Below are 17127 nucleotides of genomic sequence, written 5' to 3'. Positions count from 1 at the left end.
GGGCCGGCGGCCGCGCCGCCCGCGGTACAGGCGGGGCCCGGGAGTCGCGGTCTGCGCTGCCTTCGCGTAGAGACGGGATTCGAAGGAGGCCGCCTCTTTTCCCCCTTCGTTCTCGTGCTGCCGGCCCAGGCGAGCAGCGCCGGCGGAGCTGCCGCCATTTCGACGTGCTCCCGCGTCAGGACCGCAGGCTGTCTGCTGTGCGCTGGAATGGCTCAGCTGCTGCGGCATCACGGAGCGGGCAGGTTGGAAAAGATCCCCCACGAATCCCACCATGTCAGCTAAAACATAGCACTCAGTGCCACATCCAGTCTTTCCTTATACAACTCCCGGGACACTGACTTTACCATCCCCTTGGGCAACTTCTCTGTGATTCTTTCTAATGTCCAACCTAAACCTCCCCAGCACAGCTTGAGGCTGTCCTCTCGTCCTGTCACTTGCTACCTGGGAGAAAGAGACCAACCCCTGCCTGCAACCTCTGTGTGCAACCTGCTTTTGGGCACGTGTAGAGAGTGTTGAGTCTCCCAGGTTTCCTTTTCTTGACACTGAACAACCCAGCTCCCTCAGCAGCTCCTCGGGGACTTGAGCTCCAGTCCTTTCATCAGCTCTGTTGCCCTCCGCTTGACTCACTCCAACACCTCAATATCCTTCTTGCAGAGAAGGGCCTATTGCCAGATGAAGAATTGTTTGCACAATGGGTGGGTTAATACAATGCTTATTCTTCAAAAACCATTGACCTATGGAACTGCACAATGCTTATTCTGTAGGAAGAAGAATTGGAAAGCAGCCAGCCCAGTTGTGCCAACTTTTACCAGTTCACTAAGCCATCAGCTGTGACTTTGGTGTCCCTGACCACCAGGGATTACCAAAGAGACCCCCAGGACAGAACACATGGAGAGAGGGGAGGGAACATAAGTTAATGACTTCAGGGAAATTATTCTCATATATATGTTTCTTCTAGGAAATCCTATCAATATGTATGTAAAATACAGTATATCAACTAGAGCTTTCTCTGTACTCAGCATGAATAAGCTTTTGGAGGACCTATCCCATCATGCATCCAGATGAATAAAGAATGCTGGCTTCTTAATGCTACATTAGTGTTAAGGAGTTTTTATTTTTACTGACTTTTGGTAACAGGCCCACAGCTGAGCGCAGGATTTGAGGTGTGGCCTCACCAGTGCTGAGCACAGGGGAACAGTTACTGCCTGTTGTTGCTGGCCCCACTGTTTTATGTGCAGATTTTCACTCCCCACATTTTTCCATTGACTCACTAGAGGTGGCCATGTGGGAGGCTTTTGAAGCCTTTCAGTAACTTCATGCCACCACCATTCCCAGCTGGCTTCATCTGTGCACAGTAGCCACAGGGGGCAGAGACAGCCCTCTGGGCCTCCTGGGTATGGGGAATGCTGCACATGGGGGCCACTGGCTATCACCCTGCATCACAGGAAGCCCCCATCCCTGCTCAGAGAAGGAGGTGCTCACTGGAACTGTGGATGCTGGAGTCACTGGCACTCACCTCTTCTCTACCTGCTCCTGTCCTGCCGGGCACAGGCACCAGCTGGCATCACAGGAGTTGTGCCAGTGGGAATGGGGCGTGAAGGCCCAGGCAGTACTCTCGCAGGAGCAGAAGAGCACTCAGTGAACATGGGGAGTATTCTGCTGGTGCTGGGAGGTAGGAAGGCATTGGCCAGAGCTTTGCAGAGGGGAAGGAGGGCACTGACTCCTTCCTCACCATGAAACTATCAGCAAAGTAACTGAATACTATTGATCTTCCATATCCCAGCTCTTGCGATGGCCATTATTACTATTCTTTTAAGGTAACCATTTCAGCATCCCTAACTTCATTCTCCAGGCTCCATTCAAGGATGTGCCAGGTTTGCCCTGAAACCAACATTTAATTTTGCATGTGAAAATGAACTGGCATTAGCAGTCTAACTTGCTTATTGCAATTTTTATTTTAATTTTCTTTCTGTTTTTTCCCAAGAGGCATTGAACCCTAGATGTATCCACTTTCTAACATCACATCAGTCTACACTACATGCTCTTCTATGCCTGTTTGCTTCCCCCCAGCTTCTACTTTAAATATTCCTCTGGGAGCTTTTGAATTTTTAGGGCCAAAAGCCTTCCTCTATTAAGATCAAAGTGCAGCTTTTTCCTCTTGTTCAGACTCCTCTTATCTCAGAAGGTTTCCTAGTGCTCCCTGAACCTAAGTCCTTGTTCTCTGCATCTCATTTGGACACTAAGTCTCTGGATTTCTGTGTATTCCTGTCTTCATGCATGCAATTGACAGTGTTGCCTCATCCTCAGCTACCTCTGACAGCTGAAACTTGGCCCCTTCCATTGACCAGCATCAATGGAACAGAGGTGGACCAAAATACCAATTTGTGACCCTGGAGCCTCTCATCTTGATGTTGCATAAAGCCTTTGTGCCCAGCAGTTACCTCTCATTTAATTTCATTTAATTTGCTTTTAATTCTTTTAATTAAAAGCACAGGTACCCAGGTCTGTAACAGAATTTTCTGACAGCACCAAGTTGCTCCTTGCTTTTCTTTATGCTCCTTGCTCCTCCAAGGTGCACTGCAATCTTTGCTCTCTTGTCTAGAAAACTTGGACCACCTGAGGAGAATATAAGTTTCAGAAGACTGCTACTGCCCTGCTACTCTCCTGAAGGTGTCTGCATTTCCTCTCAGCTGCTGCCATTTGGAGAGCTCTGCAGCTGAGAAAACAAATATCCTTTCCACACAAGCAGCAGATTCTTGCCCCATAGCCACTGGTAGGAAACTATCCCTCATGAAATAATCCTGACTCCTGCAATGCTGACCTTTGAGGGAATCTCTGCCTTCTTAAATGCCTGCGTGTGCCATCTGGGGAAATCTTCTGTTGACTGAACTTCCATAGTTCTGCCAATTCAGCTAATTTAGCTTCTGTTGTCCTGTCCCTTCAGCTCCACACCTTACCTGTGAAAATGTCCACAGCATTTTCCCTTTCTGTAGTTCCCAGTGCTGCTCAGTTACTCCTTTACTCTTGCCTGGGTTTGGGAAATATCTGGCCTTGCAGCCTCTACACTGCTTATACTTACCTGTGTTCCCTATTTGCCCAGACACTCTACACAAAACTGCCAGACTGACCTGTTTGATGTCCTTCTCCACTTTCTAGAATGACACTGAAGTTTTTCTCTTTAGGCTACTGACATGGAAAAACATCATCTTCCATTTGGGTCCCAAATGAAGTGCAATAATCTCACAGCAGAAGTCTTGCAGCCCAGCCACAGGGCAGGCAAAACTATGGCAAGGGCATTGTAGTTTTGAAACACCCAAGCCAACTTCAATATATACACTTATTCTGAGGGGAAAGGGCAAAGGAACATATGTGGAACTCAAAGTCAGAGCTACATAAAACCAATGGAATCCTGTCTTTATTCAAGAGTGCCTGGTAGAGCACAGGAAGTATTATTTATTGGTCTAGAAAGAGTAAAGATATGCTCAGAGTACCCAGCTACTCAGCTTCAGGAGTTTGCTGTCACACTGTGTTATCTCACAGACCTTGTTGCATAAGCCATCTAGCAACAGTTTCTGTCCTTGAAAGTTTCTCAGTGTTGGCAACAAAAATAGCAGATCACTCTTTGCATGCACTTGCCGTCATGCAGTATTAATGTTAGAAACCAAAGAGTGGGTGTTTCTTTCACACCTGAAAGCAGTTTTTGGAAATGAAGATATGAAGGAAAATCCTGACAGCCAATCAGCCAAATTGGAAGGGAAACATACTAAAAATAAACTTTCCAAATCAATGGTTTATTTTGAGGAGCTGGAATTAAGGAGCAGCCACCTGCTCTGCCTTAAGGCATCCCTGGGGTGCAGCACCACGCTCAGACAGGTTGTCCAGTACTGTCTTCTGTCATTTAGATTGTGTTTCAACCTCTACAACTACACCTCAAGACTAAAACTAGACATTGTACAAGAGTTTTGAACAATCATCAATCACCGTGGACTCAAAGATACTCCACATTCCCATAGGCACAGCAAAGTGCTGGGAAGCAAAGTGCTCCACTTCCCTTCTCCCTATCCCTCTTCCCTGGCCACCCTGTGCCTTCACTTTCACTTCCCAGTGACTTAATCTATGATCCCAGCCATGCAGGCCTAGGTGCGCTGAAAGTATAAACAAGAATAAGACTATGGGTTATTAGGTTTCGCAAGGTGGGTAGAAGGGTTTCTGTGCTGTCCTAGAGTCTGGAAGTTGTGATGAGTTGAGACAGTCTTGTTCTATAGCCCGACTCAAATATTACCTTGGAATTATTTCCACAAGTTCAACGAGGAACTTGAGACAGAAGGATTAGCCCTCCTCAGATCCACTGCCTAGTCTGCAGAATGGTGAAAAAAGAACCTTTGTTGCTCCAAATCCACAATAAAAGGAAGTAGTGTTTATCATGAGGGAAGGAAATACCTATTCAAATGCACCTGTTTCTTCTGCTGATCTTGTACCACCATCTAGGTGCCCACATCTGGTTGATTCAAAGACTGTGAAAAGCTCTAAAGGATAGCCACAAAAAGTTTGAAAGCCTGGAGTTGCGAATCTGTGTGCAGAGCTGTGTTGGGTCTGCTATTTCCAGCACAATGTCTCACAGTGACCTAAGTGAGCAAGTATGGGGGTGCAATGGCTCTGGGTCTTTCAGAATTTAATTCTTTCTGAAGAATTTCATTCTTCACTGAACTTTGTTTTAGATCTGTTAAAGGTTTTCCAGTGGACTACTGTCTGGGTAATCTTCATTGAGACTTGTGAGCTTGTATTTTAATGACAGACCATTTGCTTGCCATTGAGTGCTGAAGGCTGTAGTAGCTGGAGGATGTTCTTTGAGCCTTTCCTACATAAATACTCATTTCATGGCTGAAGCATCTGAAAGAGGTATGATTTAGTCATCCAAATGATCCCTATTTTTATCTTGACATATTCCTAGGAGTTCAGGGGAAGTAGATGGTTCTGTGTGCCATGAAATGCACAGATGTCCTGAGGAGTAGGAGTAGGAGTAGGAGTAGGAGTAGGAGTAGGAGTAGGAGTAGGAGTAGGAGTAGGAGTAGGAGTAGGAGTAGGAGTAGGAGTAGGAGTAGGAGTAGGAGTAGGAGTAGGGCCTCAAGAGGAGAAGGCACATCCAGTTAGCTTAAGTGCCAGGCTAGCCCCACTCTCCTGGGGCTTTTGTTATGACTTCAGAACTACTTTTGGTCTAAGAGAATTTAGGCTGTATCAGTATACACCACAGATATGACAAAGATGAAGGGGTTTATAATTATCACTATTTGAATATGATAAAAGCTCATCAGAGCTTTCCCTATCCAAACATCCAAAGGCAGTGAGAGTGTCAAGTGACAGTTTGTATTCACCAAGCAGGGATCCCCTTACTACAATGCAGTGTTTGGTCTGCCAGTAAATGGAAAGGCAGAAATACAGTTTCTGTAGTGATTTCATATGTTGAAATTCTCACATAACAGCAAGACACCCCAAGATTGTAATTTCTGAGTACCTTCCAATGTAGAACCTGGCTCCTATCACTCACGGACACTGGTTTTCTTTATGCATTAGTAAAGAAGATGAGTTACCAATGCACCTATTAGCACTCCCTGCCCTAGATCAGTCATCCTTCCCTGTATGGAATTTTACCTGTATGACTGCCAGAAGTTCAATATTTCTATTTAATGTTGTACTTTATTGGATTTTTTTACCATGCACTATTGTCAGGATTTATGGTGAGAAAGTTCAGTCCTACAGAGATGAGGTGAAGGTAGGCAGCAATGTTTTTATCTTGGCATTCATGAAATGTATTGATTTACACTTGCAGACATGTGCCATTCATCCTATTTTTTTATTGCTCTGCATTCAGTGTACTTCCAGAAAAGTGCTTCAGTAAAATTACTGATTCCAGACAAGTGCTCAGAAGCAATCTTAGTTTATAGCAGTCCTGCTTCCACTCAAGGTATGAGAAAATATTATGGAAAAAAATAGATATCATCACCCCAACCCTACAGAGCTCTGCATTCAGTGTACTTCCAGAAAAGTGCTTCAGTAAAATTACTGATTCCAGACAAGTGCTCAGAAGCAATCTTAGTTTATAGCAGTCCTGCTTCCACTCAAGGTATGAGAAAATATTATGGAAAAAAATAGATATCATCACCCCAACCCTACAGAGTGATACAGATTCCCAGGACACCCACAAGTGGTTTCATCTGCTGTTGACTGCACTGCATGCAGGACTCTTGGCCGACAGCAGCTCAACTTTCAACTCTCGGAGTTTTGGGGTAAAAAGTAACAGGAAGTTTTTGGTTTTGAGTATTCTTGCAGGTAAGTATTGTAACCTAGAGGAAAGAAGTATTTTAGACATCCTGTCATGTGCTGTGTTCCAAGATATTGTAAACAGTAACAGTCTCTAATTGAAATTAAACTGCAATATTTAGACAAAAAATGCCATTTACTTTGCCTAAAAGCATTATTTTCCAATGTTTTTTTTAAGATGTTAATTGCATTTTGAAATTCAAGCAATTTCTTTCTAAGGTGAGACTTGCAAGAGGGTAAAAACTCAATTCGCTACACGTTTCCACTTAATGAAGTGTAACTCTCTAGGGGCTTGACCTAAGGATTTGTACAATTCATGAAACATGGACTCATTTTCTGCTCTGTGAATTTTTGGATTCTGATGCCTTTTGTTCCAGAGAAGGGCAAGTGGGGTGTGGTAATAACTTTCATGTCTTAGGCATCTCCATGAGTGAAAGGGACATGCAGAATGGGTGGGCAGCTGACAATCTCAAGTCAGTAGTTCAGGACAATCACTGACAGAAATGCAGGGTCACTGTGGGTTTATATCAGTGCATTAAAGGGTGGTTTTAGGCAAGGCAGAGTATTTCACAGCTGACAGCACTTAACATTCCCTCCCTGTAGCAGCTGCCTGCTCTTCCAACTTTTACCCACCCTTTGACACATGCTTCTTCTGAGTTTCCCCAGTGTAATTTTCATTGAATTCCTCATTAGGTGTGTGCCAATATGCATTAGAAGAGTTGATTCTGGTGTGATTCTCAGCTATTTGCAGATTGTGCTGCAAACCTGTACTGGGAAAAGCAGCCACCAAAGGCCACCAGCATCCCTGGAGGGGGAGTACCTCCTGACTATAGGGAGCAAGCTAGGCACTCCTTAAGCCTCACAAACCCAGCACATGGGCTCCTTTCTCCACTTTGTCCCATCAGTCCTCTCCCTTTTCCCCATCCTTTTATTACTCCCTAACTCCTCCTTCTTTCCCATCCTTTTATTACTCCCTAACTCCTCCTTCTTTCCCCTCTCTTTTCTGCCTCTCTTACCCCCTTTTTCTGTCCCTGCTGAGTTACTTTTTTGACACCTAGTGGTATTGTGTTCTCCGAACACCAGAGCAAAAGCCAGTGCTGTGCCAAAAACACTCTTGTCTCTTAACAATGTAAGCCTTCCCAACCCCTTTTTCCTCATGTTTGATTTTTCCAGGAAGAAAATGCTTCTCTTTGGTTTTTCATATCCTGCATATCAAATATACCAATATACTTTATTTTTTGGTGATTTATAACAAGTATTCATTTACAGTAAAGTCTAAATAAATCTGCTGTCCTTGGTGCCAGGAAAATCCCCGTACATAAATTTAGGAAAGAATGTCCAAGATACGCATAGAAACCATCCCTAACAAAAAGGTTCTTGCTAAAGCCAGGAATACTCCATCAAATGGAGGCCTCTTAAATATACAGCTGATAACAGACTATGCACTGTCACACACGTCTCCAGGAGGTCCCTGCATCCTTCTTGTGAAAACACACCAAAAAATGCATTCAGCTATGGAATGCGTACCTGAACAATGCAGACTGTTGGAGGTATGGCATCCTGCTGTACTGCCTCTCATTTGCTGTATTCTGAACTAGACAGTGTCTCACAATGAGATTCAGATCACAAAAAGGTGGAAGTTCTGTTCAATGGCCTCTATTGATAACCAAACACACAATGATCAATAGTGAAATTCCTGTCAGGGTCAGTTTCTGCATTCTGGTAAAACTACAGTTCAGAAGACTCATTTAAGGACTTTCCATCCAGAAACAGGAGGCTGGCAACAAAACTACAGCATAACTCATGTCACTCTCTTTCCTGTTAATGCACCAGCAAAACAGCCTGTAATAAGAAACATAAAACATGGACACACAAGGCAGTCCATTTGCTTAAAAATGTGTTGCACAATAGATGCTGACCAGGCGACTCACATGGGTATGTTGGTTCCTGTCAGCAGGTAGGGAGATGGCATGAGTCAAATCAATCTGCTTATAACTGTTGAAAAGTGAAACCACCGTAACATCTTGGAGTGCAACAGGGACTTTTTAATACAAATAATGAACCTTTTGAGAGCTGTTACTGTCAGGAGTTTTTACTAAGCTAAACTGAGTCTTTCCTTCATGTCACTTTCCTTCATGTCTCACAACACTTAACTTGATAAAAATCAGTAGCACCTTCAGTGTGCACATAGCATAACTTTCTTTTCAGGAACTTGATTCTGAAAGTCAGGGGAAGAATGTGAAAGACTTTTCATCCATCTCATTTAGGGCCTGTGTTAAACACTTGATTTCATCTCACCCGTGAAGGAGGTAGTTGTGGTATCCCTGCTGCACCTGTGCCCTCTGTAGCCTGGTAGTTCAGGAATTGTTTCAATTTGTGGTGGTCCAGAGAAAGTTTCTCCTCCCTTCCTTGATAAAAGCCTTCATCATCATCATGCATGTCACTTGATCCACTGACTCATCTTTTCACTTTGTCTATTTTTTTTTTTTTTTGGTACAATTATTACCTTTCAGCAGAAAAGCACTTTAGACCACAACTAAAGTTAATTCAAAATCCTGGGTGCCATGCACATTAAAAAGCCCCAGACAACTCCTTGGGCAGAACAGTAACACATCACTGAAAGAGAGCTTACTCATACTTCTAAACAGAAGCTTTTCTCAATCCAACTGCTGCATAAGTAGTCTTGAAATTTTTTTAATATATAGCAACTGACTTAGCAAGAAGAGTAATTCTGGAAGGTGTCCACACAAAACAATGATGCCTACCACATCTGTTCTTTAAACCTATGCAATGCAATATAAAGTACCTCAAATCACACATTCAGTCACTACTTATCTGAAGTTCATATTTCGTAATTGGACAACACTAACTGAAAGCACCTTTCCACTTCCTTCTGTAACTTTGTATCTACAGAATTAATGTGAAAACATGCAGTACGTCCCAAATAATTCCTGGCATCTGCAATTAAATACTTTGACTTCTACTCCAACATGAAGAGATTTATGACCGTGACTGCCTGCATTACAGACGTACTGAGCAAAGAGCCAGTAACCAGACTACCTTGCTAAGCATGGCTGAAGTAATGACCAAGTGTCAGGAGGTAGATAACTGCAGTAAATTAAAACACAAGCTGCCTAATCAAATTATGATTCAAAGCTTTTTTGAAGAATTATGTTTCCCAATCCCATATGCAAACAAAACAATCAGACCACATTCATATATTAATTTTTTATTTTCCCATACAATATTCACAGGGTCTGCTTTTTGTCTTACTTAAACTAAATTTCCCCCCACCCCCCACCACACCCTCAAACTAAAGAACTGACATTACAGGACACGAAACAAAGTTTTGTAAACATAAAACATCCAACGCATAGCTGAAACCCAGAGCATTTAGCAATTAAAAACACAGTTATATCCCCTTTAACGCAGGGTGTTTTCTTGTGTATCATACCATTAACCAAACTGCTCATATATTAAAAAGGTGCAGTTTTAACTAAAGGTCACAATGCACTTCTTCACCCACTGCGTGTTAGCATGTGTGTTTTATTATATCCTATTCAGTCAGTTAAAAACTATATACAGCTGTTTAAACGTGTGTTTGTGCCATGTTTTTAACTACACAATAATAAAGGCATTTTTAAGCTGTTGCTGCATATTATGTTGCAGGATGCCGGAGCACTGGTTCAGACACCTAACTTTAATGGAAAAGTCAAGTCCACTAAACCTCTGCTGTGGGAGTAACATTGAATGGAACAGTTCACACATTCAAACATTATGAAAGAATAAAGAGACATGTATGCGATAGCTGATCATCATCAGTTTTATAGCACTATTTACCACTTTGCCAGCACACAGAACAACTCAGTGGAAAAAAAACCCAACACAATTCAAACCTTCAAACAAATGCCTTTGCTGGGATTAAAGCTACGTAATATTCAAACTCCAGAATTAATGAACACTAGCAAAAGTAAATAATGTTTTAATTTGACACTTGCACCTGAAGTGTACCACTTGCTTCACTACTGTGTGCAACACAGCACAACGCACTAGACATCATTTGCTGAAGCACAAGAAGAAAAAGCACAGAGGTACAATCAAGAATGTTGTGTGCAGGCACAGAATTGTATCGCAAGACAAAAGCAGACTTTTGTTTTTTTGTATTAGTGGGTCTAACTATTTCTGGGGAACCTGCATCCCAAAACGTGACTGCAGTATTTGAAATTCAGTACAGGACAGCAGAACTTTGCATCCTGAATTTTACTTAAGGATTTTAAATACCTCCATGACCTTCTAAGTAATCTTTGAGCTGTCTGATGTTTTCCTTCAATCTCCAAAAGAGCAGTCAATCAGTTCACAGCAGAGTAGGAGCACTTTTATTTTTTTCAACCATGACATGATCTAAAATCAAATCATCTTAGATCAATTCCTCAGACTGCTCAAGAGTCACCTGAACATGTAATTTCAAATTTTTGCTAGAAATACTGTTGACAATAAGGGTGTAGCACTCCTTCTCTGCTTGCCAAGAACTTGTGTAAGAAGTATACTTTGATTTAGCTAGTAACACATGACAAATTTTTCACTTTAGTTTATTTTGTGTGCATTTAAGAATTGGTCAGCCTTATTAAATTCTTTTTTTTCCCAGAGCCATTTAAAGAGTTTAGCCTTACTACGACCAGCTCAATTCAAACGATGGGCATGTACATACATTTACTACCTTCCACAACCAAATAAAACAGAATTTTGCAGTACATAAGCTACTGAAGACATAAGCGGTGAAAACAATGTAATTCTAATAACTACCAAAAAGATAACCTGAAATATCTAAAATATTTCCCGACCACTAACAAAATAGAGGGGCAATTATATGCACAAGGCTGTCATGTCTCAGTGCACCACACAAGAGGAATATTTACAGCACTTGTGAAATGCAGTATCAGTATCAAATTGCCCTCTTACTAGGAAAACAATTTACTAAAAAGCTTTGTACTTGCCTAACAAGTACTAGCCTCATCCAGTGCTGGTGCTGTGCTGCTTAACAAACCAAGCTACTTCTGGTCTTAAATCCAAAAAGCAGCAGCAGCAGCATGTATGAGTACTGCACAGGTTTGATAACAAGGTTAGAAGACTCCCTATTCTATTGCATGTTTTTTACATAAACTTGGAAATTTGGATTTTTTTTGTATGCAGAAGTGAATTTCCTGAGTAGTCTCAGCTTATAATTTCTTCAGTAAAACAAACATTGCAAAAGAGAAAATGTGTTTATTTTAATACAGAAGAATGTATGTTTAAGCAATCATAATGAAGTATAAAATTCAGCAAATTCTGAAGACTTTCTAGGCTGATAAAGATGTGTAGTATCACAATGTAGTGCCAAGCTTTCAACAATTTTAGAAAAAAGCAAGGGGTGTGATTCTATTTTTTTTTAAACAGCAAATCAAAACAGTGCACGACACTGTTAGTTAATCACATTTTCTTTTTTATAATCCAAGATATTCAGCCTGAAAATTAAAATGAAATGAGATTTTCATATATATATAGTCTCCTGTATCAGACACTAGACTGTTGGGTTATTTTAAAGTGTTACACTGCAGATGACTAACTGTACTGGTAAAAATCAAACTTGGTTAGGATTAGTATCAGTAGAAATAAAGAGAAACTAGATACTGACAGATATTTTAATATAGGAATTAAAACACTTAAGTTTCAGAGGATCCTTAAAAATATTTCAGATTATGTGTCTCTTTCATAACTTTTTGGGTCTGTTTTGTGATTTTTAAGAGATGATGAGTATACACATTTGAATGTTGCATATATTCAGACCTCTGTACCTACAGTTAAATTGGAGAACTGCTAATCTTAACGAGTAACACACCTGAAGCATTGCCACTACTGGTTATGATCCAACACGTGTTGTCGTGGTTCTTTTATCTGAGAAGAAGCTTTTAAGAAGGAATACCTGCCCGATACTAACAACAAGAAGGATGATTGCTTCCCCTATTGACCAGTAGGCCACCCTTGTGTTTAAATCCTCTGCTCTGCTGCGGCCCTGTGCTTCCCTCAAGCGGAAGTGAGTCTGATAGTCGATGACAGACTTCAAAGCTTCATGAATTGAAACACATGCAGACTCCATCTGGAGAAACAAACACACAACATGGAATTAAGAACCTTTCTCGTGATTTTGTGTTTTGATATTTAAAATGAGGAGTTCATGTAACTTTGCAAGGTAAGAATTAACTGAGACCAATGTCAGATAGAAATAGTGCAAATACAGTAAAATGTAACTTATACTAATGAAACTTTACACACAAAAATGTGACGCTGTTAAATACAGAAGCAAATAAAAACACAGAACTAAGAAAAAGCACTGAGGTCTTAGAATTAATGAACAAATTCCAAATTCATATTTGGATTCAAAATTACCCTCAGAAATATTTTTGAAATGTCACTGATCCTCCAGCTGTTAATTCTGCAGTAGGTTATAATATTAAGATACACACTGCATATAGTATATGCTTCTGTTTTCACAAATACAACATTCTTCATTGATTAATTCTCATTCAAGTTGTACAATGTCTATTCTGTTGTCAAGGAACCATACTCTTAGTCATCTACACAAAAAGTAGTTAGAGAAGAGACAATTGTTATCCTCCAGTGCTCCTGAATGCTCAATACCTTACTCATACAAAAATACTTACCAACTTGGCCAATTTAATGATTTTTCATTTTAAAAAAAGCATTATTGGTTTTCCAAGTCCTAGATTATTTTTTATATAAACTTCTTGCACAATTACTCACAATTTAGGTTTCTCTTTAATGGCTTCAAGTTAATATTTCCTGAAGATCAAACAGCACAAATTACTATTATGGAAATGTTTAACGCCCTTGTAGGGCTCCTCTCAGTCCCTTATACCTGTGTCTAACCACATTTTGATGACTTTCAAGACATGTGTCTGAACAAATCTAAGATAATCTTCTCAACAAAACTCAAAATGAGTTTTTCCAAACTAAGCTTTGCTATTGGTAAATTGTAGAAATATCCTGATCTGCACAAGGGATTTAAACAGAAGGTCACTCTGATTTTATGGATTTACCTTTAACTGTTTCCATGAAAGGCTGCCCAAATTTGGTCATGCCACAAGCCTGACCAGAACTGCAAAAAAAAACTCCTTCCAAAGAAGCAAAAAAAAAAGAAACTAGAAGATACAGTATCAAGAATTTGAACACAAAATAAAAGCACTGCAACAATTAATGAAATGTTTCAAATAAAGTTTTAAGGTATTTAGATTGCGTACAGGTAGTACAAAAATCCTGAAAATACAATAACAGTAATGCTCCGACACTTCGTAGACTTAAAAAGCCCAAATATCTGGAAGCCAGATAAATACAGCTGACTTTATTGATTTATTTTGCAAGAATTTCCTTCCATTTTAAAACCAGCAGCTACATCAGTCGTCCTCCTAAAAAAAAGACTCTACTGTTTTAAATATAGAAATAATTCTGAGAGTTTTTACAGAGCTTGAAAATTCTTAAAATCCTATTGCACCAATATCTCTTTAGTGAAATCCACATGTCAAGAGACACAAATACTGTATCATTAAAAGGATGTTTCCTCAGAAACGTCAGAAAAATCCCACCAACCAAACTGAAAACAATCAAAAAAAAACCCCAGAAACCACCTAAACAAAAAAACCCCAAATAACAGTGGCATTAAGTTTCTGTCCTAATTTCCTCTTAGACATTTGGTGATTCCTTCTCAGCTCTGTTTTGTGTTCTATGAATCTTATATTTACAAAGAAAGCCTATTTGTTGCAATTCAGAATATTTTAAAAGCTTCAGCTAGTTTATTTTCAAAAGTTATGTTGATAACTAAAGCACCTGAACTTGAAGAAAAATTGCCTTCACGTAACAAACTTTTGTCAAACACAACAGCGTCTTACCTGGGTAAGTGCAGTTACTCTGTTCTCACTAGGAAACAGTGGTGGATCTTCTCCGACCTGGAAATCGAAGTACACAGTTTTGTGTGTGAAAGTAGAGAACTCATTGCTAAAGCAGAACTTGTATGTTCCATTCCTGGATGCAGTAAATGTGAAGCTATCATATTGTTTCTTCATCTCTTTGTACAGTACAATGCCATCGGGATCTTCTAACCGACAGTCAACATCATAATGACCTCCAGTGATCACCTGAAAACAAAAACCAAGAAATTGTCTTTTTTAAAAAAAATAGACACTTACAAATTTCTTTAAGAAGTATGGTCTGGCAGGTGGAACAGCAAAGCTTTTTGCCTTGATAGGTGTTTTAAAACATAATGCATTCATTTGAGAATCTTTCAAAGCGAGTCTGCAAAATTATTTTTTCCATGAACAACACACTGAAAAAAATTAAAAGTGCTTTAGGTTCAGTATTTGCAATGTCAACTGTATTTTCAAACCCTTAGGAGAACAATTTTAGTTACTTTTTTATTACTAACTGTACAACAGCAAAAGCTACAGTGAATGAAACTCCATGGTACAGCAAAGACATGACAGGAATGAGTCTGACATTTGCAGTACACTCAAGTGCTCTGTGGAATTGATTTATCCAGCTGAGACTGCTAACATGAAGCAAGACAATTCCTTCCTCTGGGCCAGGAAAGTGTAACTTCCCTGCTATGTATCAGCTGCATTAGGCTGCAGGAATGGTGTTTGACCAGTATAACAGGAATTTCAATCTGTCCAGTTTTCCTGTCAGCTGCTATCAACAGAGCAAGCTCTGGGGGACCTGCAGTTAGACACAGGAGTTCCTCCAAAAACCAGCACATCCAGATAATGCCTGCAACTGACTCAAAACTTCACAACTATTCCAAGGGGATTTTTGAGGCTTTGATTACTGTTGGTCTACAGTGTATTACTACCTGGATTCTCCAGAAAGACTGATCAGGAGTTTAGGTATTCACAACTTGGTATTCTGATGACTCTTACCATAGCAGTTTTACACTTCATCTTTGCTGCAAACTTTATACTTTCAAGTTAAAGCAGGCTGAAAGAGGAGGAGACTTGTTTCATGTGTGTGCAGAAATCATGGAAATATTTTAGTGTCTCTGTATCTGCACTTCAGTCCACATGGCATTGTTTAAATGCTAATCAGTTTACTCAAGTACCAGGTTATTAAAATGATTACATTAGTGGCACAACTGAAATAACAGACTGAAGCAGGAGCTCTTCCACAAAGGCAACGTTTTAAAAGTATCCAGATGGCAAGCAATAACACACCTCTTCATTTTTGAAATATGATCTACAATTTGGTTAGGACGTGCTTTTTACCAGTTACACAGAAGTCACTTGCATTCAGTTGTGTAGGCACCCTGAAAAGATCAGTTTACATAGAGATTGTAAAGATTGGCCAGAACTTTAAAGTTCCTCTAGGATTCCTTGCCACAGAACTTGCTTGTGCTGCCTGTCAACCCTTGAGACACGCTGGCAAACGATATTCACACAGCACTTCAAGCTGGCTGGTCAAATACAGGCTTTTCTTTTAGCAGTGCTAATCCTGTTTTGGTCACCAATAAAAATGGCAACAGCATGCTTATCTGTCCAGTGACACCCACTTCAAAACTGCAGGGTAAAGTACTGCACAAAAAAGACTGTATGGAAGAAACAGTCAGGGACAAGATATATTTGGGTAGGGAAAAGGATATCTAAAACTTAGACCACACAGGACAGAGTAATAAGGACTGATATTTGGCAGCAACATTCCCCAAATATACTTGAGATGGGACAGCAACTGAGAAACTAGAAAGTACAGGACTTCAGCAAGAAAAGTCAGCCCATAAAAATTACATAATCCTTTCAAAAGCCCCCAAAGATAACTGTGATTTTTGTCATCAAGCATGAATTTTCTCTCATCCTGCTACTGTACTATCAGTGAGTTCAACTAGTGATGTGGGAAACTGAAAAGTTCCAACCCTGCAGATACACTTAGAGACACCAAAACAGTGATGCTGTACCACATCCTTTTCCTATCACCCTTTCACTGTTTAGTATGCAACCCAAACCTGAATTGTACTCTGAAATACAAAACACTAGCTCTTAAGATGTATTGTGTTCATCCTGTCGATGCTTCACAAACCACAAGGAAACTACGTCTGCGGCACCTTGGTCAGGTGTGCTTTAGGTATTTTCTGCGCTGTTCAGGTGGGGCACTACGTGGCAGCGACCAGGCTACAGACACTGCCAGTTTTCAGGGCCAATTCTGTGTCCCACTCAGCCCTGCACTACACAGAAGCCTCCCAGCCGCTCCCGCAGAGTTTTCCATAGTTAAGCTGGAAACCTCTCATTGGATGCAACCGCTGCCCCCTCGCCGGGCGCTGCTCCCAAGTACTCGCTACAGGAAGGGAGCCAGGGGAGAGTCCCCGGTCCCCGGCAGAGGCCCGGCTGCAGGGCTCGGGGCCGCGGCCCAGACGGCCGGGCCGGCTCCCCCTGCCACGGTACCTGGAACTCGAGGGTGCACTTGGTGCCCTGGGCGATCTCCTCGTAGAAGCACTGCTTGGCGTTGTCGGGCAGCTCGAATGTGATCTCGGAGGCCCGCGCCGCGCAGGCCGCCAGCGCCCACACCAGCAACAAGGGCGGCAGCGGCCCCCGGGAGCCCCGCGGCGGCATCGCCCGGCACGGAGACAGTGAGGAGGGGGCGGAGGGGCCTGGGGCTGCGGGGCTGCGGGGCTGCGGGGCTTGGGGCTGCGGGCGGGACGCGGAGTGGCCGAAGGGACGAGCGGCGGCCCCCGGAAGCGCCCGCGCCTTCCAGAGCGCTTCCGGGACGTGTCCGGCGGGG

The 17127-nt window shown here is 41.6% G+C and overlaps 1 protein-coding gene across 1 annotated transcript; it reads right to left on the bottom strand.

Moving 5' to 3' along the window:
* Positions 1-10125: 10125 nt before the first annotated feature.
* On the bottom strand, positions 10126-17127 carry TMED7 (transmembrane p24 trafficking protein 7). Its single transcript, XM_032744193.3, has 3 exons — positions 16791-17127; positions 14259-14504; positions 10126-12451 (listed from the first exon to the last, which is right to left on the bottom strand). The coding sequence occupies exons 1-3, from the start codon at positions 16956-16958 to the stop codon at positions 12215-12217; spliced, it is 651 nt and encodes a 216-aa protein (XP_032600084.1). The 5' UTR covers positions 16959-17127; the 3' UTR covers positions 10126-12214.

Source organism: Taeniopygia guttata, chromosome Z (assembly GCF_048771995.1).
Source record: "Taeniopygia guttata chromosome Z, bTaeGut7.mat, whole genome shotgun sequence".
In the NCBI taxonomy this organism is placed as follows: Eukaryota; Metazoa; Chordata; class Aves; order Passeriformes; family Estrildidae; genus Taeniopygia; species Taeniopygia guttata.
Note: the sequence above shows the minus strand (reverse complement) of the source record. Positions and strands in the feature narration are given on the sequence as shown.